This window comes from Neopelma chrysocephalum, unplaced genomic scaffold (genome assembly GCF_003984885.1).
Source record: "Neopelma chrysocephalum unplaced genomic scaffold, ASM398488v2 Primary Assembly neopelma1_44, whole genome shotgun sequence".
Lineage (NCBI taxonomy): Eukaryota > Metazoa > Chordata > Aves > Passeriformes > Pipridae > Neopelma > Neopelma chrysocephalum.
Window position 1 is genome coordinate 14,873,527 of NW_020897703.1, and position 26,727 is coordinate 14,900,253.

The window sequence follows — 26,727 nt, forward strand, 5'->3', positions numbered from 1 at the left end:
GTGAAGCTTGTTCTTTTAACATCATAAGCATCTATCACCCGGATCAAGCTCTGCAGAGTCAAAAGTCAAATTTGTCACTAACAGATTCAGGTTTTACTCCTTATTGAAGGAATGTACAAGCAAGAATATGGTATTTGCACACTGGAAAAATCATATACATAAACTGGACTTTCTAGGTCTCATTCAACAAAACACCAAAAGATTGAAAAATTGTTACTTTAAACTTAATCTTTATTTTTTATTTTATTTAGTTACTATGTCCTTATTTTGATCTTGTCCAGCATGGGAAGACAATTCAGTTCAAGAGACAGGCTAATCAGATTCTTCTCCTAACTAGCAGTCATCTAACTAGGATGTTGGATAGGATAAGTTGGAATGTTTCCACCAATATCATAGTGCCTTAAAAAGTCAGTGCAAGTTTTACAACAATACCTCTCCCTCTAGTGTACCTCAAATTCACATTACCAGAAGTCTAGTTTTGTCAACTACCTTTTCTCAATCTCTGTGTTTTGTTTGTTATATATAAATAATGGCTCCATAGGGTATTGGGCATTCACGTGCAGCTATACTTTTATCCTTCAGAAAAACAGTTTTGTTCTAGATGTTATTTTAAGTGATGGGCTCAGGTTTTTTGTTGGAGGGTAACCCTCCAAGCCTCTAGAGAGAGAAATAGTTAATCCAAAGCAGGCATGTAAGTTTAGTTGTAATTTTTAGCAATAAATTACCAAGCAGTAAATCACAATAGCAAGTTATGCAATGTGTGAATATTTTGACCAGCACAGATTCTCGAATAGGAGGATTTTCCCCCCCCAAAAATTAAGGTATATAGAATTAAAATTCAACCTTCTCCTATTTGCATAGATAGAATAACCCCAGCAACATGGTTATAAATTGTTTAATAATACATTCACTTGCTATAGCAACTAAAATGCTAGCAAGTTAAACCTTTCCTGTTTTTAAATTGTGGTCTTACAAGCATCTGTAGGCAAGTATAACTTCCAACTTAAACTACTATTACAACTACCTTAAAGTATTAAATACCTGTCATAGACCTGTGACAAACATTTTTTAAAGAGCTGAAGATTCGAGTCTAACTCACCATGAAGTTAACTTTCCATTAGCCAAGTCCGTGACAATTAATGCCTCCAAAACCACACCTCAGTCCAGATCCCAAACTATAAATTGAACTTACCTCAATTTGCTGACAGATTTTGCTTTCCAAGATAGACATGTTTTCACCATTTCCATTTTCAGCCATTTTCACCAGCTGTGTTGAAGAGAACACAGAGCAAAAGCACTTACTGAATAGTACTTTCTACAGACTTATATTCCTAGAGCATTGCATTTCACTGTAGCCTCATCTAAACACAGTAACAGTCAAGTTCTTTAGCCATACCGTTATGCCTGTGAAGCAACTATAAACATCACTGCAAACTCCAAGGGGAAACTATGAAACAAGTGGGGAAAAAACCCACAAGTAAAATACTTGGGTTTTAAGGCAGCATTTGGCATTCTGTATTCAAGATAAATTTTAAAAAAGCTGGCACTTCACAGCCTTATTTATTTACCTTTTTCTAGGCACAGATTCTCAGTTTGTGCCTAAGAGCAGCAACAAAGCTGAGAGCCAACATTTGTTCTTTAAGTCAAATCCAACCTCTCACCACTAGGCAAAACATCAATAACAAAAATTGTTTAGTTCCTACATAGGTATAATGACAAACATTTCTGAAGTTTGTCTCTTGTCTAATCTCTGAAAGTTGACGGAACTTACTGGAGGAAGGAATAAAAATATCTGCATTTATTAATACATCCTAAAAATGTCTAGTTCTCTCCTTTACAAATTTGTCTTCAATGGAGTTCTGCTTGAATACTGAATCAAGTATCTTTGATAACAGATAAGATGTTTTACCTTGGAAGCAACTTCTTTACTTAACTGGCAGCAAGGGTATAATCCCAGTACATCACATGCAGTCACTAAGAAAGCAGCTACTGATCTGAAAATTAACTGGGATCCAAAAATGTCTGTCTAGTTGCACTTAAGATAAGGATATAAAATGTGAAGACACCCTTGTCATGGGAAATTATGTTCTTCATCTGAACACCCACCTGGCACCCCGTCTTTTTATTCTAGTAGTTTAATTCCTCACTGTTCACCCTACTGCAGTCTGCAGTATTTCCATTTCCTCATCTTCCTCATCTGGAAACTGCATTGCATCCTTGGACTTACTTGTAGTTCTTTGGCACTTACAGACTTAAAATATGCACCCCAGTCTCTACTACTGTGCTTCCACCTGTACCTAACACTGTAAGGCTCTTTAAAGCCTGATTTCAGCAAGTGTTAGTTGACAGCCATTATTCAGCGTGTGATCCACTTGTCTGTAAAGCACTTTACAAATCCCAGGCCAGAGCACCCAAGCTGACAAATGCAGTTACTTCAGAGATGTCTCACACAAGCCACCCCGACTACAGGAGACTGACAGTTCACCACCACGTTCTAGTGCTGGTACTGTCTTAACATTCCCCTGTGCTGTTGTCCCCCACACCCAACTTGTAAGAGAAACCAGTGTTCTTTTTCACATTATACCCAATTTGGTGCAATTTAATGGCAGCCTATGGAGCAGTCACAGCTTTCTCCAAGAGATCAACTAATTGACCACTATCTCAGCCTGCCTCAGCCCAGGTACCAAAATAACCAGAACCAGCAATTCAATTTCCACATAAGGCTCAGCTCCACTGCTAAAAAGAGAAAAAACCCCAAAGCCTACTTCCTTAGCAGTATTTTCAAAGTCAATACCAAAAAGTGTAAAACAACACAAGACCTGACACAGGTCCTTTAGATTAAGTCTTACACCTGGAGAAGTTTTTCTAAAAAGCATCCCTGCAGCTGTGAGTAACAACAAACTGCAGGCAAAACTAAGAAAGACTCAAGCTTGCCATGCGTGAATTCAGTTCAGGCAGTGATTGAGCTCTAACCTATTTAGAAGAAAACCAGAAGCAGCCTAATTTAAGAGACATGCTAGTCTTGTCTGCACATGCTCACTTCAGACTCTTTAGCTCAGTCGTTTGGCACAAGACAACCTCCAGATCAATAGTTTTCAGGTGCTGTGCAGCAGTTAAGACTGATAATAAACTGCACTGAACAGCAATCACAGCCTGAACTACATGCAAAATCCTACAACATTTTATTGTAAGGGCTTTCTTAGCACACCACACTAACTTGTTCCTTCTGTGTGCCAACAGTTTGCATCAGTACCACACTAAATGAAAACAAAGTAATGCAAGTAGTCATTAGATTTAAATTACAAGCAAAAAATGACAGTCAGGCCCTTTAACAAGAACAGTTAGATCCCACACTGTATTAGCTAGAGTATCCTAAAAGAACTCTCAAGTGGATTTTCATCTTACCAGCCATTTAGTGTCAAGGTCTGGGCAAAGCTTAGTTGCAGGCTGGTTCTACCATTACTGTAACAGAGTGAAAAGCCTTTTTTAAATAAGAAAGTTTCCCCAATAAAGTAACGTGGAACTGTTATTCATACCATACCTTGTTCAGGAACCCCTGTGTCAGAGATCGGAGCCTTCTGACAGGATTCTTACCTCAAAATATAGGTTTTTATTTAAGGTAAGGGTTAACTGCTGCCACACGTTTTCGCAGACGATAGTTTGGCTTGGTTTTTTGGGTTTTTTTTGAGTAGAATTAGAAGTTTCTTATAAGAAGTTTCTTATAAGAAGTAATTAAGTAATTGAAATGTGGGCCCCTAACCTATGCCAGGAGACCGTCAGTTTGGTTGATGACACTTTCACACGCCCGCAGTGCCTCCACCCCCCCTTCCGACACCCAGGCCCGGCAGCAGCAGGAGCGCTGCCCTCGGCCCGGGCCGGGCCCCGCGGCGGGAGCGGGGCCGCCGGCGCCGCCTCAGTCGCAGCGCCCCAGCCCTGCAGCGCCGCGAGTAGCGCTGCCGGCGGGGAGGGTCTGGGCGGCTCCCCCGCCCCCCCCGGCACGGCCGGGCCCGCTCCGCAACTCCGCCGGGGAACAGGCGGCACGTGCTCCCCGCGCCGGGAACCCGCCCTGCCTGCCTCCCGCCCGGCCCGGCCGCCAAGCCCCCCGCCAGGCCAGCCGCCAGCCCTGCCCCGGCAAGGCCCGTCGCTCCTCAGCGGGGCCGAGCCTGGGGGGAGCCGGGGCCCCGCACGAACCTGCACGTCTGATCCCCCTCCGCCGCTCCAGAAGCCGCGAGTCGGCGCCGCGGCCCAGCAGCCCCCGCGACCCGCCCGCCTCGCGCCTGACGCCACTTCCGGGGCGGGGGAAGCGCTGCTCCGGCCCCGCCCGCCCCCGCACGGCCCTTCCCGCCGCGGGCGCCAGAGCGTGTGGGGAGGCGGGCGCGGGCAGGGCCGGGGAGTGCCCAGAGCCGTGGGAACAGCCCTCAGCGCCCTCCGCGGCCATCCCTCCAGGCGCGCCGGGGTCCTGGTTTTGAACACAAAAAGTAACTTAAAAGCTTGTATTTGTACAGTAGTAGTATATTTACATTTATTGAATACTGCAAACATTCACTGAAGTACTGAAGATGTACTGTGGACATCTATGGCGCTACAAACACGGGCTTTACAAGTTATTTGATTTCTGTATTAGTTAATTTTCTAGTTTACAAGTAAAACAGTAAAACTGTGTCTACCGTAATACAGGTCTGATAGCACAATAATTCAGTGTTTACATTCAACTGTTATTAAAAACATACCATACAGATGGCTAAAACATTCCCTGTTCTGAGCTTCCCACCTGCTGTAGGTCGCTGACCAGAAGGCAGAATCCCTATTCCTCTTGCTGAATTCATATTCCTGCCTGTGTCCAAGACCTGATGGCAGCACACCTTGGGATATTCTACAGACATTAGCTAATTTAAAAGAGCACTGTAGGTTATTGTGAAAAATGGCACCAGTTGAAATTTAACCACGAGTCTGAACTTCTTCTGATCTCCATTTATTCTAATGCATTCAAAGTCTCTGAAAAATTAGAATTTACCAGACGTCCTAGGCAGTAATCTCATTTACTTTTGTTTGTGCCAGACCAGCACATGCTCTCCTGGCATGGAAGAACTAAAGGCTTTTTTCCACTTAGCACTGAGGCCAGAAAGCAGCAAATTGCTCACCTGCAGGGTGCCCACGGGGACAAAGCAGATCTAGCTTCCAATGCCTGTGCTCCTGCCCTGGAACAGTACTGTCTTTCATGAAGGAAGGCTAAGCACCTAGTTTAGAAGCAGTGGCCAAGTGGACACTGGGGGTTTTGTTTTGTTAGTCCTCACCTTGTTCTTAGATCCTTTCCTCGACCCACGAGTGTCGGTGACAGGATATGGGCCAGAATGAACCTCAGGGGCAGCCATAAGCAGCTATTCTATGCTCATGTTTTTCAACAAACATGAAGCTTCACAGGTACATAATTTGAACTGAAAAATTACATATGTTGAGTTCACTGTGGTTTTGTTCAATACAAAGATCACCTTCATGCTTTTGCAATGTTGTCCTTTACTGCTCTACCTGTATTTGAACAATTTCTCAGCTGTGGAGATTTCCAGGAGAAACAAATTCATGTTATTTCTTTTGCCCACCAGCCTGGCCAACGCATTTCAAACAGCATTAGAGTTCAATTCCCCACACCGTTTTACAGTTTAGAGTCTTTAAACAAATTACATTGGATCCTTAAATAGCTCCCAGTGGGATGTGTAATGAAGCAAAACACTGAACCCACGCACACATGAGCTTCTGACTTAGTCAGGTGACATACAAAGACATCAAAACAAGAACTATATATATACACACCACAGAACTTCACATCAAAGCTCAGAGTTGAGTGCTGCCTGCTACCAGCAGTCAAATGCAAGTAAGAAATAGCATTAAAATGCGAAAGAACAAAAAAAAAATGTTGAAAACGCTTATGATCAAGAAAAAGAAATACTATAAATTCAGGGCTTACCTGCTTGGGAAGTTCCTTTCATTGAATCTGATAAATCCAATAAAATCAAAATTTCATTTTAGGTGACAGTGCTGGTGTGGGAAGTTCCCACTACACCCTTCAGCAGCCCTGTGTTGCCCCTGCCTCTCTCACCAATGTCTAACAGTTCTTTCTGCAGTCATTTTATAAGCTGGATTGGGAACTGATGGCGCTAAAAAAGCTTCTCTGCTCCCCAAGGCATTTTTTTATTTGAATCACTGCTATCAGGCCACTCAGAGTGTGATCCATTTTTCTACAAAGCACTTTTCAAAAATCTGCTTTCTACACAGAATTTGAAGATCTCGTATTACATCTTGAGAGAAATAATAAAGAAATCAATCCTGTAGACCACTTAGCATTCAATCTGTCCATGAATAACATATTTTGACAAGTTTCTTCAGTTGTCACCTTTGCTCAAGTCACAGTTCAGTACTTTTAGCAAAGATCAAATGGTATTAAACATAATAGAGAAGTTTGTATCGGAGGGGGACATTAGCAGCTTTCCAATCTCTCTCATTTCATCCTTCCATTCCACACAGACACCTATCTTGAATTTGATATTAAAAAAGAGTTACAATGTCAAGGCTTTTCTCTGAAAAAACCCAACCAACCAACCAAACAAAAAAACCCCCACAAATATCTGTGCATCAGCCAAAGAGCCCATTGCAAAGCCTTGCAGAGTAGTTTTTCATTTCTTATGGGCAATGTCAAAGTGAGTGTAAGAATGGCAAAGAGACTACTTTTCTCAAATGCCCTTGTACTTCAGAGCACTGCTCTTCTGGAAAACTAGTGTACACTTTTGGCTTGTGCTCTGAGGCTACTGCCTGACATTTCTTCCCTCATTCCTAGACCCTGCTCTTCTTCACTCTGGCACTTGAAGGTAGAATTGGAGGCATCCTATAAATGCCCATTTCTGAATATGATAACCTAGTTATCCAAGTGATATTGCTTTGTATGTACCATACACTTAGCTTGGGGCAACGATCCATTTCTATAGCTACCTTCAGAATACAAAGATTTCCTCTGAAGCCCAGTAGCCCTTAGAAATGTAAAGTATTTGGTTTGGCTTTAGTCATCTTAGCACCAGATCATAGTTTCCCACAGTGATTAACAAAAACAAATCTGTTTTTCACAGTAGTTTCTATGTAGCTGCATAAAGTATTATAAGAGAGTCATTTGAGAACTTTCATGATGAAAAATGATTGGACCGAAAAATATATGGAAATCTTGTTACCATGTCTATATTTCTGAGTTGTTTAAAATGAGAAAAAATTATACCTGGTTTTCAACAATATGCGCTAAGAGATTGTATCAGACAACTCAGTCATGAGGTAATCAGTGCTTTATGAATACTGCATCTGCTGTTTGCTGTAACAGCAAGATGAACATTAAATGTTTACACATTATACACACAGACACAGCCATGTGACCGCATAGCGCTGGGAAGACTTCCTACTGCTTCCCATTTATTCAGTTCAGGGTCATATTTCTCAATACTCTGCAGATACGTTCCTTTTGAATAGGAATATCCTCCTGTTACATAGATGCATCCGTTCATGACCACTGTGCCACACTCCATCCTTCTCTCCATCATGTGAGCCATCTGCTTCCACTCATTTTGCTCTGGGTCATAGCAGTCCGTGATCGTGGTCTGTCCACCCACAAAATATATCTTGTTTTGTAATGTAATTGAACACAATCCGTATTCTTCAGAAAGAAAGGAATACAGTACAACTCAGCATGATAACCTTAACTTAAAGTGCAACTACATGACAAACACTGGGCACCACTGAGGGTGGCTGAGTTTCTTCACTGGGCTTAGGAGACACCTCAGGTTTCTGCTACACTTGGTAAAAGAAAGCTGAAGGCATTACAGAAGATAAAGACTTGAGCAGCAGTACTTAGTGAGAATTGCTTTAAAAACTTACTGTTACCAGGTGTAGAACATAGAGAAAACCCTTCTAAAATTAATGTAAATTATTTTTACCAAATGTCTATGAATAGATTTTATAGAAAGTTATATTATTTAATAGAATGTAGACATTCATTAATTCTGTATTTGTATAGCAATTTCTATACAACAGATGCTTGAAGAAGGTCTTTCCTTTCCCTCTCAGTCTGGAAATGGCCCTTGGTGCCCTACAGGCATTTCTTTTTTTTAATTAGGAATATGCCAAAACCTCTTAACTGGGCTGAAGGACTCCCAGGTACAAGTCATCAAATCAAGCTCTACATGCGTTACGGAAATTATTATTTACCTGGATGTGGACTTGTGGTGACTATACTCCACTCATTGCTACCTGAATGGTATCTCTGGATTTTATCGTAGGTACAGCTTCCCCTGTACCCATAGTGACCTCCAGTTACGTAGATGACTTCGTGCAGGGCACAGGCAGTGGCATTTCCAACCCCTGTACACAGTATGAAAGTTCAGACTGAATGTGAGTAAAACAGACTTGTCAAGACACTTTATCAGTGTAAGTCAAGAACAACTAAATAAAACTGCAGTAACCAATACATATCGCATATAATATGATAGTTCACAGCATTTTTAGGCAGTAATTAAAATCATACTGTCACATTGGTTTTGGAGTAGGGAATTAGTTTCAATATTTCACTAAGTCAAAGAGATGTTAAAAAATCACTTATATGGCACCGACAAAGACAATGGGAATTGAGATTGTTCAGTGTCTTTTCTAATAATTTTAGTCATTCTCATGGTATTACTAATTATGGTATTGTATAAACAAGGACATAAATAGAATGGAGGCATGTTAAATCTGTCTCTAGGATAACAAAATGAAATAAAACAAGGGGGAAGTTGAGCACATAAGATGTTCCATGCAGAAAATTGGACAAAACAACGGCACAGAATATGCAACTGCTTACAATATTAGCATAACATTTCTATTTTTGAAGCAAATAAAAAGAGAATAGCAGCAATATTTGAGGAAAATATACAAACAATGAAGAAAGTTGCAGAAACATGTTTCTTTCCTGTTACAGATATCTCCAAAAACTCTATGTAAGTAGTAAAATACTGTGTTGCATCAACTTACACTAAATTATTATAATTAATTGTAAATATTTGCATTAATTTATAAAAATGTATGATGAAATGGATAACTGCTTATAAATTTTGTAACAAAATTATACCCTTTAGTTTGGCTATGATTCATATCTTTTTAATAGATCACTGTTTTGGCTGCTAGAAACAGGTATTAGTGCTTTTCATTATCCTCACACTAACAATTAAACAAAGGATCCTGAACAGATGATACACAGAAATAGAAGGAAACTGCATGCAAGAAGTTCTAAATGATGACACCTTTATAAATGATTGCTCAGAAAATCTTAATAATCTGGCCTTCTATTAAAATAATACAATCCCTTTATTGGAGCTTGCTCTTTGACCATCTACTGAATTGACTCTAACCCCAGGTGGTTTTCTGATTTCTTTCTATTTTGACAGAAATCTTACTCTGAAAGAAGGCAAAACTAAACAAGACTACCACTTGCTTTTCTACCCTAGTGTTCCATGGCACAGCCCACTGTAGCGTTTGGATGTTTGCAGTCTTTTGGCTAGTGAAGACCTGAACCAAAGCCCACCAATATTAACAGGAGATTCCTGTTAACTTCTCTAGAACTGGGATCAAGCCCTAAATGTGTCCATGGCACTTAAAAGTGACAAATACAAAAGGATCGGCACTGGAGGCAGACACCATAAAAAAGTTTACTTACCTTTGATCATGTTTGCAATAGGAAGCCATTTCTGTATTAAAGGATCATAGAACTCAGCTTCTTGCACAGGAGCTCCCTTTCGATACCCCCCCAGCGCGTAGACACAGCCACTCAAGGAAACTGCACAGTGGTAATACCTTGCGTCGAGCATGGGGCAGCCTTCTGTCCACTCATCCCTCTCACTGTTATATATCCACACGGTGTCAAGGGCTTCAATGCTCTCTGTTCTGTAACCTCCTGTCACGTATATGTCTGGTCCCAAGCTAGTGACCCCGTAGCTCTCTCTGGTGTGATCCGGCATCTCTGTTCCCTGGACCCATGCGTTGGTTAAAGGATCCCAAACATGCACTTCTGATAAGGGGTGCCAATAATATCCTCCAATCACGTACATGGCTGCTGTGGGTCTTCTGGAAAGACTCTTGGGTGTGAGGTTGAGGGCCTTGTATATGAGTGACCTTATCTTACGGCCATTGAGTCGGCATTTTTTTTGTAGGCTTAAAGCTGACCTCAAATACATGTTATCTAAGTCTACTTTGATGCAGTTCAGCAGTTCATAGACGTCTTCAATTCTTTCTTCCACATTGTGTGTAACCCAGTTAACGACAGCTTCAATGGCTGCCTCTTCTTTCCGAACATTGAGATTCTCCCTGGAAAGAATATAAGAGAGCTTCTCCTTGCCAATGTCCAGAAACTCCTCCTGCTTCCACACTTCTTCAAACTGCCATAACAATATCCTCCTGGACTCCTTCTCTAGTTCCGAGCAATTATGATATTCAGCAAAGGAGTGCATCCCTATGCAGTTGTCAGTATCTAAATGCCTCACCAGAAACTGCTCACAGGCTTTCTTTACTGACACGAACTGGAGCAGGTCTGCAGCCTGGAGTAGGCTTTGGACATTTCTCTTTGTTATCTGGATCTGTGATGTGTATGCATAATTCACGAGGGCTTCCAGTACCGCATGGCTGAGCCCGGGAAGGCTGATCTGGTTTTTGGATTTCTCTTTCATATCGGCTGTGAACATGGCTTTGAAATAACTGCTGCAGGCTGCCAGGGCGGCTCTGTGGCAGTGGAAGATGACCCCCGAAGCGCACTGCAGGGTGATGTCGGTGAACAGCCCGTCCAGGTAGAACGCCCGGAACGCCTCCAGGAAGCCGGCGGGATGCCCGGAGTCCTTGTACAGGTACGCGTACTCCTCCTGCGCTGCCTCGGCCATCGCCGCGCCCCGCAGCTCCCGCCGCTTTGTCCGCGGTGCTCAGCGCAACCCGGCCGCCCCGGCTGCGGGCCCGGCCCGCCCGACCCGCCCCGCGCGGCGCGGCGCTTACGCCCGTGCGGAGCGCGGCCGCGGCCAGGGGCGCTCCCAGCCCGCGGCGGCCGCAGGACTGCCTTTGGAAGAGCAGCTGCCGGCGAGAGCGGCGGGGCCGCAGCAGCAGCAGCAGCTCCTATTTTGGTGTCCCGGCCGCCCCCCCCCCCCCCCCCCCCCCCCTCCCCACCCCTCTGCGGGGTCGCGGCTCCGGCGCCCCGCCCGGTCCCCTCCCGCCCGCTCGCCTCGGGAAGGTCCGGCCCGAACCGCTGCCGCCGCCGCCCCGGCGCTCCCACCCCGGGACAGGGGTTAAAGGCTGTCCGCGCTGGTGACAGACGGCCCGGCCGTATTAGGGACAGGAGCAGATGCCTGGGGAGCGTCACCAGCTCGGTGTCACTCAGCCACACAACAAAGCGAGGGGCCTCGGCTGCCGCTGACAGCGACCTGAAGCCGCCTCTGGTGGAGGCGCCCCTCGCTCCCAGGAGCGACACTGGGAAGGGCAGCAAGAACCAGAGGCTCTCCCACTGACTGACAGCAGGAGTCGAAAGGAGGCGGCCAGAGCTCTCCCCATACACCCGAACCTGGCAGAGTGCAAAGGATAGTCACAATTTCTGCCGACAGATTTCAACTAGAAGTAAATCATTCAGGAAGAAGGCTATATTGGCTTTGCAACTTCTGAAAACGTGGTTCACAATTTAAGAAGTCTTTCTCTTCTCCGCTAGCAAAAGGTTTTCTGCAATGGACACCTTTATTTGAAACACAGCATCCTCTAGGTTCAAGCAGCTGTGGTCCTCCCTCATCTGCAGAAGAGTTTGGATCCAGCCAGGCTCTGCTGGGTTGAGGGGACTGGCAATGGTTTCTCCTACCAAAAGGAGGTGGGTATTTGTTATTGTGCCAGCAAAACTCAAAAGGAGAAATTAGGAGAGCTCCTGCTCTACACAGATGAAAAAGCATCATATTTTTCTTTCAATTACTAGTGGTTCTTCCTCCACAATGCCCACCAGAAGCATGAACTAAAGGAATCCAAACAGGAACATGTATGTGGACATACCTCTCTGCCATCCTTCTGCCTGTACTAACCATGCAACAGGACTCAAACTTGCCCCTGGCCTTTACATAGTAACATGAGACAAAAATAAACTAATCCAAACAAACAAAAAAACCCCACAAAACCAAAAAGTACACCTTCACACATCTTTACCTTCTGTTTCATCAACCCCTCTTGATGCATCGCTAGCTCAGAGAATTGGAGTTTTGCAGTGTAACCCAGAAATTAGCAACAGCCCTGCTGTCTCTGCCATGAGACTGTTCCTCAGCTACATTACCCCATTTCTTTCTCTGGAGCATTCCCTTGTACAGCCCCAAGTCTGTTTATACATCCCCTCGTCAAGAGATTTGTTTTGCTGTGGTTTTGCATTTTCCACTTCATCAGCTTCCTATGGACAAACACGAACTTCTTCCAAGTCTTGGCCATCCTACTAGCACAGAATACTAAGTACGCTCCATAGTAGCTGGTGTATGGTGGCAGACCTGTCACCATACAGAGTTTCCCATACACGGATGCCTTCCATTATGCGTTTCTTTACATAACATTTTACCCAAGCCATCTCCCAGACAGCATGTAGATTTAAACTGTCAGCAAGTCTGGAGGTCAGCAACACTTAGTACTGAACATATATCCCCTTCAAGGAGCTTCTCCCTTTCTCTTTTGGCTGGATTACCAGCTCAAACCACCTTCATGTTTTGGAGACACTCATCTCCCCTCCATGATAACCAAATGTGGAAAAAATTGGTAATTGTGATGCTTCAGAAAAGTCCCCTCTTCTCTTTATTAAGAGGGGGGTGAAAAAACCCAAACAAGACCTGTTTAATAGCTTAATGGTCTGCCTACTGGAATTCAAAAATTTCTTCTGTCTCCAACATGCACTTTGTCTAGCAAATAGCATGAGCTCTACCCTCTACTTGAAGTGATTAGATCCTAATTGCTAATATTTCAAGTAGTCTATTTTACTTAATCTGCTCTCAACTCCCGCTTCAGTACTTTCATCAAAACCACAAAAAGAACCCCTTTTTGAGTGTGAAGATTAATTTCTCACCCAATTTCTCACTCTCACAGCAAACTATGAGATAGGTTCCTTAAGGCCAAAAGAGCAATAATTAATGTAAGTGGCAAAAAAAAGCTGAGTAATTATTGACATACTACTTTTTTGGGTTTTAAAGTAAGCAGCATCTGAGATCTGTGGACAAGCTGAAAGCAAGCTATACCACAACTAAGTTCTAAAATCACAGAAGAGATCAGCACAGAACATGGAACATTCAGCAGTACATCTAGAAGTAGAGACACACAACTGTCCTGGTTTCAGCTGGGATAGAGTTAATTTCCTTCTTAGGAGCTGGTTCACTGCTGTGTTTTGGGTTTACTATGGGAATCATATTGACAACACACTGATGTTTTGGATGTTGCTAAGTGGTGCTTACCCTAAGTCAAGGACTTTTCAGTTTCCCATGCTCTGCCAGTGAGGAGCTGCACAAGGAATTGCAGGGAACATGGCCAGGACAGCTGACCCAAAGTGGCCAAAGGGATATTCCATAGCATAGGATGTCACACTCAGTACACAAACTGGGGGGAGTTGGCTGGGAGGGGACAATCACTGCTTGGGGATGGGATGGGCATTAGTCAGCAGATGGTGAACAACTGTATTGGGCATCACTTTTTTCTTCTGGACTTCTTTCCTTTATCTCTCCTTTTCATTACAATTATCATAATCATTTAGTATATGTAGTACTATATGTAGTACAATACTGTATTGTATTTTGTTTCAATTATTAAACTGTTCTTATCAAACCCCAAGGTTTAATTTTTTCCCCAATTCTCTTCCCCAAAGAGGGGGGGATGGAGTGAGCAAGCCGCTGCGTGATACTTAGTTGCCAGCTGGGGTTAAACCACAGCAACAACTTAAAACCCAAAGTAACATACAAAAGTGTCCTGTGCAACAGCCATTACCGTCTTTTGTATGACCTGTAAATCAGACAATTTAAACCTGTCAAAACTTGAGACCCATCAGATCTTCAGATATTCTCTTCATGCCCCTGTGCAAGACAACAGGGCAAGATCCCTAATATGAACATCTCAGATACCTATCAAATATCCATGAATAAAGCAAAGCTCCTGAGAACTCAAGTATATTAGTCTGGATATCTTGGACAACAGATTGTTCAAAGCAGCCTTCTACAATTCATTAAAATAGGTGAAGCAAGGAAGGAACTATGCAACAGAAATCTTTATTTATATACACTATCAGCCTGAAAACAGGCAAGACCACTCCTAAAAATCTTCAATTAATAAAAAAGAAGGTAGTGACAACATCTAATGTCTGTAAGAAAATGAGAACAATGCTGCACAGAAAACAAAAGAAGATAAATATGGCAACTGCAGGCAGCTGAGTTACACCTCAGACATCAGCAACTGAGATGCCGTGAAACTGAACTAATTTATCAGCTATTAAAGCACTTAAGCTAAAACTGACTTCAGTTTAATAGCAGACGACATCATCCTTCTGGACCTTTTGTAGGACTACAAGAAGAAAAACATTTGGCATGGAAATACATTATTTAATTTTAATGAGACTTATTTTTAATATCTTTATAAGCATAGCCAAACTCAAGATTCATCACACTGTCAGTGGTGAAGAGACTGAATGTTCACAAATGATTCCTTAAATTATTTAAAGACAGAACAATTCTGCTTAAAAGTTAAAATGGACATAGATGTTCCCTTCCACCCTGTAAGAGAGGATTGTACTATAGATATGGATGAGAGTGAATAAGTAAAATCAGTGTAAACATGTATATACACACACCATTCTGTGGGCCTGTGCATTGCAGCAGAAACCAGGCAAGAAAAAGGCACCCAGCTGACTCGGAGCTGTCGGCATGGATGCTCAAACCTGTGTTAGCTCTACACAGAGTGGCAGCAGCCACCGTTGGGGCAGTAGTTGGAATAGGGGAGAGACTTTTCTTTAAACAGAACAGCAACATCCTTACTGCCTGCCAGAAGAGAAAGGGTCTGACTGGCAAAATAAATGAAGGTGTTAGCCAAAGGCTGACACCTACACTTGTGCTCACTCTCTCCAGGCCCTGACAAGAACAGGTGCCTGATGACACACAGACCAGCAGAATATATGACATAAACTGCGTATGTCAGTGACAGCAACTTTTATTGTCTTTACAATACAAGATAACACAAACTATTAAAAAGTCATTTTGTTTGGTAAAATATTTAGTAGACTGAAAATATAGATGCATCTTCAGACGAAACAAGATCATAAGCATACCAAATAATTTACAATCAGATCAAAGAAGAATAAAAGCCAACAGTTCCAGAACCATGCTTCCATCACCTAATGTTTTGTAAGTAAAGAATTTCATTCTTTTTTGCGCTAATCCTACTCCTTCCCCCAAGTGTGTGGGACAGCAAAGGTCAGTTATATAGTTGGTAAAGGCTTGGTGGGGAGAGAGTAGACTAAGAATAATGACAAGTCCTCTCGAAATCCCCCTCCTCCACTTAGGTTGGAATGTGTACTATGTTAGAAGGCCTTTTTTACTTCACTTTCCTAATATTGCCAAGATTGAACATAAACAGCTTTATACTGTGTTTAAAAAAAGTCAATTCAGATATTAGCCCAAATTTCCAATTTTGTGCTTCTATATACATGCAGTTTTTCTCTCCCAGGAAGTTAATATATCAGTTTACTTTTATCATTTGAATTATTCCTTTATAAGGAGTTTCAGGTAAGACATAATGTCAGTAGCAGATGACCAAACCAGAACAGAACACTGTATAGGACTAAGATCTTGAGCCAGTTGAGAAATCTTTTTCTCCAAGGTATACCCCTGCCTTGGCATAGCAACATCATTCTTCTTCAAAAACATTACTGGACATAAGTCATTCCCACCATCACCAATATACATAATTTGTGTATAACTAACTCCTCGCTCCAACTGTTTATCTAGAAATTCTTTTAAAACTTTCCTTTTGCAAAGGTTTTTTGGGCACTTTGCACAATGGTGAGCATGGAAGTTCTGTACAGTAAGATAGCCAGTACTGCTGAATGCTGCAGGGTTTGTAAACACTTCATCAAAAACCTCATGGAAGTCAGCAGCTTTCAAAATCCAGTCAATAAATACTGTATTAGAATCTGAAACAATAATGCAATCAAACAACTCTTTGTTTTCGCCAATAAACCCCAGAAGATCTACCATTCCCGCAGTGAAAGGAATTGTTGTCATAGTTCTTTTCATTTCATCTTCTTTGACACCATTGTCTCCCAAGTAGGCAAAGACTCTGCCCATATATTCTGTCCAGTGTCCTGGTTGGTAGGAGTTTCTTAATCCATTAGGAAGTTTTCTCTCTGGAGCACATTTCACAATCCAGGTATCACTATTTTCATCTATGATTGTATGGTCAAAATCAAAAACCAACAGAAATTTCATAGCTGTGAGAAAACAAGTTTCCAAAACAAACAAAAAAGAAAATTATTTATATAAACACAAGTACCGTATTCCTACCCTGATCTTGTGCTCAGATGAGAAAAATTCTGCAGGAAAATATCTAAACAAAGTAAACTATTTATGGTCACTACAGCTATGGGAAGTTGTGCTGAAGCTAAAAATGCAGTCTGTAAAGGTCAAAGTTCAGTGTCCAACTTCTGTTTAAAATAGCTACTGTGACAGGATCTGAACTCGTGCTACGTTACTAATACTTGCTAACACAGAGTCAATCTTCCCGTACTCACGCACCACCAGTTCGACCACAGGTTCTAAATTTCTCCATCAGCATTTGCCAACGCAAACAAACCGGGATTCTCCTGGCAAAACGCCTCAAGAGGGATTTCAAAAGGAAACGTGTACTCAGCACCTGGAACCAGCGCCTTCAACGAGGACGCACCAAATCAAAGTAGCCCACGAAAAGAAACGCAGCCCTTTGTGAAGCTGAACGGGCAGGTCCCCGGGCCCGCCGCGCAGCCCGTGGCCCGCGCAGGACTCGGGCCACCCCCTCCCAGCCCCCGCCGAGGGCTAAAGCAGCGAAGCTTCGCCGGCGGGGGCACGGCGGGCGCCCGAAGTGCTGGGCGAGGGGGGCAGCGCCGTGCGGGGAAGGGACAGGGACCCGCGGGGAAGAGGCAGCGGGGCCGACACCGAGGCCGACACCGCCCGGCCGGCCCCGCCCCGCCCCACCCGCGCGGCCTCCGCTCCGCCCGCGCCCGACGTCACCGCGCGCCGCCGGGTCGCCCGGCAACGGCCCCGCGTCCCGGAACATGGCGGCGGGGCCCAGGGCGATGGCGGCGGGGCGGCAGCGGCGGCCGAGCGCCCGTGAGTGCGGCTCCCCCGCGGGCACCGGGACCGGTGGGAGGGCAGCGCACGGCCCCAGGAGGCTGTAGGGGTGCCCAGCGTGACTGTCCCCAAAGCTCCCCCAGCTGCAGACAGCAGGACGGGGCAGTTTCGGCCCAAGAACTGCCAGAACCCAGCGCAGGTCCCGTGAACTCCCACGGCAGCAGTTGGGGAAGAACGAGGTGCTTGGCTGTTCCCTGCCTGCAGGGCGCAGCCACCTCAGTGCACCTTTACTTTACTTTTGGCAAGGCTGCCTTCACCTGGGACAGGGAGAGAGGATCACGCCCTATCATGAGACAAACAGATTAGCAACACGGCATCTGGGAAATAGCCTTTGACATCGGTGTCAGTGTAAGAGGAAGCCTCCTTACACCTTGGACACAGCGTGTCAGTCTGCAGCAAATCAGAAAAACGGAGAATTTCTACAGGACGCCACTCCATGCAGCGCGCCATTGCCTCCAAAAATGGTGGTGACACTTGAAAGAGCATTTCACAAAACCTGGTGATCATCTAGAAAATCTGCCTTTATGTATGCACATGTGTATGTGAGCCTAATGCAATGAAGAAATGCTAGTCTTGCCAACAAATCAAGAAAATGTTCTATAACTGATCTATTTCAGTAAATATGATGAGTGTGGAGGACAAGGGTAGTAAGGCACAGCCTGTGCTCAAACTGCTGCCTCATCCAGCCAGTGGAATGGCTTTACCAATATTCTCCCTTTCCTTTTGGGAATGGTCCCTCGTCCCTGCTGTTCTCAGAATCATGCCCAAGTACTGCCTGGAAAATGTGAGTTGCTACAAGCCAAACCTGTACATACACACAGACAGGCAAAGTGACATACAAACAGATCAGTCAGTCAGTGCCACAGTCCAAGTACATGCACTGGCCATAGTTAGACTACAGATACAGGTACCCTGTCTTAGCTTTGGGGTATGGGGATGAAGAGAGTAACTAATACTAAGCATAACTTAGTATTGTTACTATGTGAAAATTCAAATCTTGATACATGTTTGAATATTGGATTTTCTGATATCAAGTAACCTCAGTATTTTTTCTTCCCTCTGCACAGCACCACATCATTTAGAAGAAAATAATGTTCCAGATGGGTATTTCCTTCCAAATGATATAGATCTTCGTCAGGTAATTGTATTGCCAAAAGCAGAATGGAAAAGGATTCAGGACAGCAGTAAAGAAGCAGCACACATCCTCGATGAGAAGAAAGAACAGGAAGAAATTCACTTAGACTCCAAAGCTGCTGTAAAAGACCCGTCCAATGCCACTGTGGTAAGTACAAGATACATTTGTAAACAAGGGTAGTCATTTTCATATATACCAAAACACTCATAGTAACATTTCTAGCTGTATTCTCTTTGTTTAACATTTACTTTTGAATATGTATATTAACTAAACTCCATTTAAATACATTTAATATCTAACATAAACATTTATATTTTTTTAATTAAAGCTAAAATGCAAAATTAAACAAAAACAACCCCACTACCCAAAATTTAAATGTGATTTCTGATGTTGTCTGCACTACAGAGCCTAGCACAAGAGAAACTTAAAGCCAAAAAATTACGTGAAGAAAGGGAAGAGGAAGAAAGAAAGTTACTTGATTTGGAAGAAGCAAAGTTCCGAGCAGCAAAACGGAAGGAGATTATCGATCATGCAAAAACTTACCTATCCTATCAGAATGACAGAATGAAACAGTTCCACGTTTGTTGACAACTTACAATTTTTAAATTCAAATTGTACTGAATGTCTTTAAAGACTTCTGAACACATAAATTACTTTAAATGTTCTCTTGCAGAGTGCACTTCTACTTACTGAGGTCCTAAAAGAAAGAGATGCTCAAGTTGAATTTCAAAAGTTGAAGTCAGTTGTTAACAAAAAGAAGGAACGTGAAGAAGAGGAACGTCAATTTAAAGAATACATTCTCAGAGAGCAAGAAAAGGAACAGCAGCATTATATGAAGGAGCAAGCACTACGCAAATATCAGCTGGAACAGTAAGTAATAATTAAAAGCAACCCTACTTTATTCTTTACTTAAACTTTTATCACAAAAATATTTTACAAGGTTTTTACAGAAACCTATTAATAATTTGATTCACAAATGCCACACTTTAAAAGAAAAATTCAAACTGCCACAGAAGATCTTGCCCAAAAGAGAAAAGCTGAAATATGCATTTTTAGTTGCCAGCAGTCTGCATTCAAAATCATCTCTGGCAGGCATCAATAGGTTTTAGTCAAATCACTGTTCTAATGCTGTTACTTAAATTTAACTGTGTTTAACTCAGTTTTGCTTCCAGACAAGGAAAAGGTTAAACCAGAATTTCCATTTGCTCATAACTAGTTTCCAGACTGCCCATCAAGAGAACGCATTACTGTCACTTCTTATTCTTGCTCTCAGCTCTTCCAGAAATCTTACGGAGGGGTCCCCAGTGGTATTTATATGACTGACCCTGGTGCTTTGAAAGAAGGAATCAAATTTCCCGAGGCAGGGGAAGGGTTCAAAGTCTGGTCTCACATATTCCAGGCCCAACATATAAATACATAAAACACAACCAGCTTAAGCTGCTGTCTGCATGCCCAGAAGGAGAAGCACAGGTACGGTGGGTCTCACTGGGGAAATCTTGTTCTCTGAGGATGTTGCAGAGCTACACCATGAATGCAATGGTTTTAATGAGTCATCTAGCTAAAACTTGTTACCATGAGACTGCAAACTGTGAGCATACCATGTAGCTCATTTCTGGCTAGAGGACTGAGAGCTACCATTACAAACAATCATGCTGTTTTTCACCTCTGACATTCTACCTACCTTCAACTCAAAGTATCACATTCTTTGGTCGAGGTACCTACGGTTATGCAGAATATATATCTGTTCATTACTTCATGCAGTTCCTAGCTCATTTATTCACCTTTTTCCAATTCAGAATAAAGGAGCACGAGCATCAGGCAGATCTGGCCAAGATAGAAATCAAAAGAGAAGCAGAAGAAATAGAGAGATTGAATCAACTGTACCAACTGGAAATTCAGAGAAAAAAGGAAAAGGAACAGGAGGAAAGAGCTGAACGCCAGAGGCTGTATCATGTAAGTAACAGGAAAGCAGACAGTTCAAAATGCTTGTTTCACCTTGTCTGTAATGGTTGCACTCAGCCCACAAATAAATGGGCCCACTGGCAACAGTTTGCCAACAGCTTCAGTAGCAGCGGATCAAATGCCTCCCCTGCCAGTTGCAGGCCACCTCTTTACTCTGTGCTTTGGAGAAAAGCCTCTTGGAGGCTTTTCTCTTCTTTGTCTGAAGGGACGTTGGCACCTTGTTGGCACGATGTTTTGACTTGTCTATGATTAACGATTCGGCTGCAGATATGAAGAAATATTCTTCTTGACTTGAGAACTGGATTTAAGTTTCACATTCCTGCTGTTTTAAGCCCATTTTAGTTTGTTAGAAAGAGGGAATAGCCTGAGACTGAACATATCTTTTTAATTTGACTTTCTGCTTATGATTGGAGATGTTTAGAAATTTAGTCAAGACCTGCTGCCTTTTCATTTCATTTCATCTTAAACAGCATCTTGCTAAGTACAAACTCGAAGTGCCTTAGAACGGTTTTGACCAGAATGCAAAAGACAGTTGTTTTTTTACATAAAAGTATAGAAAACTCCTTTTCAGCTATGTTTTGGATTAAGCTCTTAGACTGGGATAGTTATGGAAGAGGTGGGCCAGGAGCAGTATGGTCTGTGTGGCTGTTGGTGGGGGTTGGACAGTCCCATGCCTCCCACTGTCCCACTCTCCCATGTCTGTGAATGGGAGCATGGGATAATGCTCTCTGTACTGCACAGCAATTTGTTTGTGCAATATGCTGGAGAAGCACGTGTTTGATGCTCAATTCCCCTTTTGCTTCCACACATCTGCTTTCTCCTCTTCATGCATGTTTGAAAAGGGAGTAAGTGGAAATCCTGAAAAGTCTTTCCTTTCTTCTCCCTTGGAAAGAAACATGAGAAGAGAGAATAGGGAGTGATCCTTGTTAAGTTGCTACCCTAGGCCCAGATATTCTAAACTTTACCTGTTACATCAGGACTGTTTTGACCATACAGGAATACATAGCTGACCAGAAAATAATCAAAGCAATAGAGGAACAAAAACAAATGGAAGAAGATGATCGGATCAAAGCTCATTTTAAAGCAAAGCAAATTATTGCACGGATGAGAAAAACTAAAGAAGCTGAAATGCGTAGGTGGGTACAAAGCTAGAGGATAAACTGTAAATAAACTAAAAATTATACTGTAGTCAGAGCTTTCAGACCAATGACGTAACACAATCAACAATTTACTGATAGAGAGAGTATGGAATTCAGGAGAAAAAGGAAATTCTTTCACAGTTCCTTAGTACTAAGTGTGCTAGGGAGCAATCTCTCCACCCTTCAGAGTACAAAGGCTTACGGAAGTACAAAGCTTTACACCAGTGTATTGGGAACAGTGATTTTCCTATGTCTTGCCAAGCCTCCAACCTCCTCTACAATTAAAAACAATTAAGATCCTTGACGAAAATATTTTTGAGTATAAGCTAAATTTCTCTGAGTCAGATCAAGAAATATTATTTGACTTCTTAACTAAGCACATATAATTATCAATTACATTGGGTTCTTATTAAGGGGAGATGCTTCATCAATTTAACATTGAAGGTACAACATGATGATACCACTGAGTCAATCTAAGAGTTTCCTTCTCTTCCTGCTTTTGTCTAATACTCCCAAAATTTCTCTTATGATGGCAAAGTGCTAGGTGGACTCCTCACTGGGCTCATTATTGCAACAGAAAGCCAGTGTTACATGAATACAGGGAACGTTTATTTGCTAAATAAGATAATATTAAAAAAAACAAACAGGAGGAACGCAAGGAGATCATTGAGTTGGGTGGGTTGGCCAGCCTCTGTGGCAAGAGAAGAGACTAGAAGCAGGATTGCTGAGTTTGGTAGCTTCAGGTAGACCCAGGTGTGTTACCCTGGTATGTTATAGTAGCTCATGTTCTTCTGCAGAAAAACACAGGAACAACAGGACAGAATCGTTAAACAATTAGCTAAACAATTGAGTGAGGCATTAAAGATGGAAGACGATCGACTTGCTAGAGATGTTGCAAAAATGGAAGCTGCAGAAGAAAATAAACGCAAAGAGAAAGAAGCAAGACAGAAGGCTGCCATTGAATCTATTGCTGAATACAGAGCCACTGTGGTAAGAAACCTGGGCTGATCTTACTGCTGCTTACTCCAGCTGAGGAGCCTGGCCCAGATCACAGCTGGCTCTGGTGCCATGCATCAGCAGGCTTCATCAAGTCCACTGACATCTTTCCTGGGGTCCCCTCTCCCTTTCCCACTTCCATGTTGGGTGCACATCTGCCAGGGCTGCTCAAAACCCTGGGCTTGGAGACTGGCCAGCCACAATGACAGTGCTTCTCAGAGCGTTGATACAGGGCTGCTTCTGCTGAGAGAGATGACTTTCAGCTTAGCAGGACACCTCCTTGGTTAACTTTTTGTGTGTGTTTTGTAAACTACAGATTAAGATGAAAGAGGAAAAGGAGAGACAGGAAAAAGAAGAGGCTGAAAAAGAACGTGATGTGTTAATGGAAAACGCCCGCATCTACCAGGAAATGGAAAAAGCCAAGAAAGAAGGACGACATGGCACAAACATGGAAGTACAGAAAATTCAGATCCAGCAAATGGTAAGTAGAAAGCTGTACCCTGTCAACCTTTTCAGAAAGAAACACTTATCTAAACCAACCGACTAGTTCATGCTGAGAGGAAGAAATGAAGCTTGCTCGGTATTTGGGGTTTTTTTGTTTGTTGGGTGTTGTTTTTCTTTAAATCATGTGTGCTCTGCTTATGCTGGTGTTGGGGAGAAGCCTCCTCAGAGCATTGGTGCAAGTCAAGGTTGGTTTGCAATGACAGATCACATCCTGTTCTGTGCCATGATGTTCTACTGCTACTCCCCTGTATCTTCTGGGCAGGTCACCAAAGAGCAGTAGCTAATGCTGATGTTCACTCATCTGTTTAATGTACCCTTCTGGGGGGATATGGCAGGGGACAGAAGCGGGGAGGGATGACAAGTGCCAAGTATCAATTAACAGTGCCACAGATCTCCTGTAAGCTTTTACCCTCCCTATGCTTTACAAGATAGTGATGTTGAAAACAAAATACTAATCTTTGTTATTCCCTTTTCTTCATCAGGCTGAAAAGCAGGCAAAACGACAGCGGGAAAAACAAGCAGAGTTGGACTATGAAGCTGAGAAAGAAGCTATTGCACTTGGTAAAGAGCGTGAATTTCAGAGCTATGCAAAGCAAGTAATTGAATCAGAGTCCAAGACCACACATCATCTTTATCCTCTTCTCAAAGCATGCAAAGATGGAAGAGGACTGAGACATGGGCCATTTTTCTGAGAAGAGAAGAAATAAATACTACTTTCCAAGCATATGATGTTGCTGGGACCGTGTTGTCTTGTTGTAGCTGTAATATCACTTGAGAAGTTAAAAACATGAAATAACATTTAAACTATCCAGCAAGGAAAGGCAGAAGCCATTTTCAAGTCAAAAAAATACCTTTTTGTACTGTACAGGCAGAGTTAAACTGTAAATGATTTATATCAAATTCAGCTATGAATCTCTAAGTCCATTTGGAAAAAAACCCAAAACCTGCTATATAACTGTCTATATTCTCAAAAATCCCCAGCTTGTATTTCATGAATGTTAGTTTACTAACTTGAGACAAGAATGCATGTTATATAATTGACTGACATTGTAACACATTCCAGTCAAAAGCTCACTATTACTGCTATATTTTAATATTAATTGTTCTAAAAATTCACTGTCCCAGGTTTTTCAGGTCTGCGATATGAATTCCTAGTGTAAAAGGTCACATTTTTCTCCAGCCTACTTCCAGTTAAGTATTCCCCATAATAGAAAAGACCAAACCAAAACAACTACAGGGGAAGAAAAAAGAGAACATACATGAAAGTTAGAATAGCTATGGTATGCAGGTTTTGTAGTATTTTGCAACTACCTCTATAAAACAAATGTCATGCTATAAATTAGTTTTATTACATGAAAATATTAATGTGATTTGTTCACAGCCCTTAAAAGGTCACCTAGGAGGCAAATAGATCCCAATATCGCTGTAAATAGCAACTACAAAAAGAGCATATCAACAGGAGACAACATAGTTGGGCTGGTCTTTCAAAAAGTCTAACAGTGATTCAATCTACAGTAAATAGATCCGATGTAAATTTGTTTCTCAGATTCCTCAACAGATTTCTCTCTAACACTCAAGCCACTGACACATCTCCCTCCTTAAGCTTAGTTTCTTTGCTGAACTGTTAACATCATTTTCTTGCCTTGGACAGTTAGGCTTTCCAGTAATGACTTCCTCCACAAGTACCCTAGGCTTTAAACCCTATCCTGGTTTCCACTGGAAACAAAGTCCAAGAAACTTGAAGCTTTGCTATGTTGCACACAACCTTGTGTTCCAGCCCTGCAGCCATGAGCCTCTGTTGGCCAGACTAGAAAATTATGCAAATCCTAAAAAAACCCCTAAGCCCAAATTAGAAGAGTTTTATACAAAGGACGCTTGCCAATATTTTAGTTTGGAAAATAGGTCTTTTGTGTGTCCTCGAGTTTCGGAGTCTGGCTTCCTAAAGCAACAGGCCCTGCAGAAAGCACGAGACTTCGGGAAAGATGCGGGGCCACCCCGGAGGCGAGGTCCCTCCTGCAAGCTGAGGACCAAGCAGAACTGGTTTTACCTCCCCTACAGTGTAAAAATCCCCGGGTGCAGCAGTCACCTCCTCGAGGAGTCTCTTCCAGGCAGGGCAAGGGAAGAATTTTTGCAAGGAGAGGGAGGGCCGACCTCCTCACCCAGCTCCCAGGGCCGCCAAGGGCTCCCAGCCCGAGCTACAGGCAGGCCTGGCGGGGTGAAGGTGGTGCGAGACGCGGCAGCGCCCGGAGCCCGGCCGGGCCCCATCGCCGCAGCCCCGGCGGGAAGCGGGGCCGCCGCGGCCGGAGCAGAGGGACAGAGGCGGGGGGGACGTTTCAGCCTCTTACCGAGGGCAAACGAGTAGCTCACGAACCGGCTGCGGAAGAGAGTCCGGCCAGTAGGTCAGCCTTGCTTCCTTCCTCCCTCCCTCTCTTCCCGGCAAAGCGGACGGTGCCCGCCGCAGCTCCCGGGGCAGGTCTGGGCGGGGCGCGGGGCCCATCCAGGGCCCGTCACGCGGCTCCCGCCGCTGCTCCAGCGCCTGCGGCTGCGCGCGCTCGGAACGGGGGGAGGGCGGCGGTCGCAGCTTCTGTGCGGGGCGGGAGAAGGAGCCCCCGCTCCCCGGGACAGCCAGGGCACCGGTGAGGATCCCTCGTTCTCCCTCGGCAGTTTCCCGGAGAGGCGGCGGGGAAGGGCCGACGATGGACCTCGATGGGCCGGACGCCGCCGGGAGGCAGAGCTGGAGCGCGACCGCTACTTGAGCCGCCGGGCCGTGGCCCAGGAGCAGCTGGGTTTGATCAACAAAGCACCCTCTCAGATGGCTGCTTCAGGATGTTGTAGCAGATGAGAACCATAACAGGTATTGGCCTTATTTGAAGGCCAAGACCTTAGAGATGCAAAGTGCAACCCACAGAGGGACTAAAACAGAGACCTTAAATCAAACTGCTTTTTTTCCACACCTTGACCCAACTCTGGAGGTAGAAGAGCAACTTTAGTTTGAACACGTGGGCCTCCAGTGTCTATCATGGTACTCTCCCAACAGTATCACAACTGGTACCTGTGTGGCTCTGGTACACAGGTAAGACAGTACTGTTGTCATGGATTTGAAACAACTACCTAGGAAATGGAAGAGAACAGCTTTCTAAAATGCCTTATATCCTAAGGGAATTTGAGTTAACTAACTGTGCAGCTCTTTACTGTTAAGCAGCGTTAGAGACTGGATTTACTAGGTCTGTGCAAGTTCTTTTAACATAACGGTCTTTGCTACTGCTCAGCTCTAAGGAATTTTGAAGAGAACACGTACCTGGGAACAAATAGCTCGTGAACAGAAGAGCAGGCACCATGGGACTATTAAGGATGAACATTTTCATGTCCCAGTACAAACTTACTGTATACTTCTGAAAAAGAAAAAAAAAAAATCTTTCCAAAGCTCCCTGGTCATATTAGGTCAAATAATTTCCTCTGTTTCAATAGTTCAATTTTTTCATGTGTCTTATTAACTTAGGCCTTTCTGGTATCTCTTGAATGGATGAGTGCTATAACTAGTCTGTAATCTTCCTCCTTGTTCTTGGCAGTGCATCCCGAT

General features: G+C 43.4%; 5 protein-coding genes across 19 annotated transcripts in view; 2 read left to right on the forward strand and 3 right to left on the reverse strand.

The window, feature by feature from the left end:
• SSB (Sjogren syndrome antigen B) overlaps positions 1 to 25,601 on the reverse strand; it is a 30,094-nt gene extending 4,493 nt beyond the window's left edge. Inside the window, exons 1-3 of one of the 9 annotated variants that reach the window (XM_027678619.1) lie at positions 4,192 to 4,242; positions 3,406 to 3,462; positions 1,193 to 1,267 (exon numbers count right to left, since the gene is read on the reverse strand). In XM_027678619.1, coding sequence (XP_027534420.1) covers positions 1,193 to 1,258 — 66 coding nt within the window. In that variant the 5' untranslated portion in view covers positions 1,259 to 1,267; positions 3,406 to 3,462; positions 4,192 to 4,242. Of the gene's footprint in view, positions 1 to 1,192; positions 1,271 to 3,405; positions 3,463 to 3,760; positions 3,781 to 3,996; positions 4,017 to 4,191; positions 4,275 to 8,238; positions 8,258 to 25,492 lie in introns of those variants that run through there. The other 8 variants (XM_027678627.1, XM_027678623.1, XM_027678621.1 and 5 more) reach the window with 8 other exon arrangements.
• On the forward strand, positions 3,789 to 4,469 carry LOC113965058 (translation initiation factor IF-2-like). The gene has a single exon (XM_027677897.1). The coding sequence runs from the start codon at positions 3,789 to 3,791 to the stop codon at positions 4,467 to 4,469; it is 681 nt and encodes a 226-aa protein (XP_027533698.1).
• On the reverse strand, positions 6,194 to 10,956 carry KLHL23 (kelch like family member 23). Its single transcript, XM_027678617.1, has 4 exons — positions 9,722 to 10,956; positions 8,239 to 8,391; positions 6,946 to 7,687; positions 6,194 to 6,832 (listed from the first exon to the last, which is right to left on the reverse strand). The coding sequence occupies exons 1-3, from the start codon at positions 10,932 to 10,934 to the stop codon at positions 7,377 to 7,379; spliced, it is 1,677 nt and encodes a 558-aa protein (XP_027534418.1). The 5' UTR covers positions 10,935 to 10,956; the 3' UTR covers positions 6,194 to 6,832; positions 6,946 to 7,376.
• On the reverse strand, positions 15,222 to 25,603 carry PHOSPHO2 (phosphatase, orphan 2). Of its 7 annotated transcripts, none has more exons than XM_027678632.1 (3): positions 25,493 to 25,601; positions 20,328 to 20,370; positions 15,222 to 16,516 (listed from the first exon to the last, which is right to left on the reverse strand). In XM_027678632.1, the coding sequence occupies exons 2-3, from the start codon at positions 20,359 to 20,361 to the stop codon at positions 15,789 to 15,791; spliced, it is 762 nt and encodes a 253-aa protein (XP_027534433.1). In that variant the 5' UTR covers positions 20,362 to 20,370; positions 25,493 to 25,601; the 3' UTR covers positions 15,222 to 15,788. The 7 variants fall into 7 exon arrangements, with proteins under 7 accessions (XP_027534433.1, XP_027534431.1, XP_027534432.1 ...); XM_027678630.1 differs by lacking the exon at positions 20,328 to 20,370 and adding an exon at positions 22,672 to 22,883 and having other exon boundaries at positions 25,493 to 25,596; XM_027678631.1 differs by lacking the exon at positions 20,328 to 20,370 and adding an exon at positions 22,672 to 22,886 and having other exon boundaries at positions 25,493 to 25,589.
• CCDC173 (coiled-coil domain containing 173) lies at positions 17,354 to 23,874 on the forward strand. Its single transcript, XM_027678618.1, has 9 exons — positions 17,354 to 17,390; positions 18,479 to 18,693; positions 18,952 to 19,125; positions 19,220 to 19,416; positions 20,343 to 20,499; positions 21,505 to 21,644; positions 22,445 to 22,637; positions 22,960 to 23,124; positions 23,630 to 23,874. The coding sequence occupies exons 1-9, from the start codon at positions 17,357 to 17,359 to the stop codon at positions 23,837 to 23,839; spliced, it is 1,485 nt and encodes a 494-aa protein (XP_027534419.1). The 5' UTR covers positions 17,354 to 17,356; the 3' UTR covers positions 23,840 to 23,874.
• Positions 25,604 to 26,727: the final 1,124 nt, after the last annotated feature.

Coding starts and splice junctions, on each gene's coding strand:
- KLHL23 (XM_027678617.1), bottom strand. CDS start 10,934: ATGGCCGAGGCAGCGCAGGAGGAGTACGCGTACCTGTACAAGGACTCC. Junction 8,392..9,721: donor TATTGCAAACATGATCAAAG/GTAAGTAAACTT, acceptor TACTGTGTACAG/GGGTTGGAAATGCCACTGCC. Junction 7,688..8,238: donor CACCACAAGTCCACATCCAG/GTAAATAATAAT, acceptor TTCTTTCTGAAG/AATACGGATTGTGTTCAATT.
- LOC113965058 (XM_027677897.1), top strand. CDS start 3,789: ATGACACTTTCACACGCCCGCAGTGCCTCCACCCCCCCTTCCGACACC.
- PHOSPHO2 (XM_027678630.1), bottom strand. CDS start 22,717: ATGGCACCAGAGCCAGCTGTGATCTGGGCCAGGCTCCTCAGCTGGA. Junction 16,517..22,671: donor GGCCAGGCTCCTCAGCTGGA/GTAAGCAGCAGT, acceptor GTTTTCTCACAG/CTATGAAATTTCTGTTGGTT.
- CCDC173 (XM_027678618.1), top strand. CDS start 17,357: ATGGCGGCGGGGCGGCAGCGGCGGCCGAGCGCCC. Junction 17,391..18,478: donor GCAGCGGCGGCCGAGCGCCC/GTGAGTGCGGCT, acceptor CCCTCTGCACAG/CACCACATCATTTAGAAGAA. Junction 19,417..20,342: donor CGCAAATATCAGCTGGAACA/GTAAGTAATAAT, acceptor TTTCCAATTCAG/AATAAAGGAGCACGAGCATC.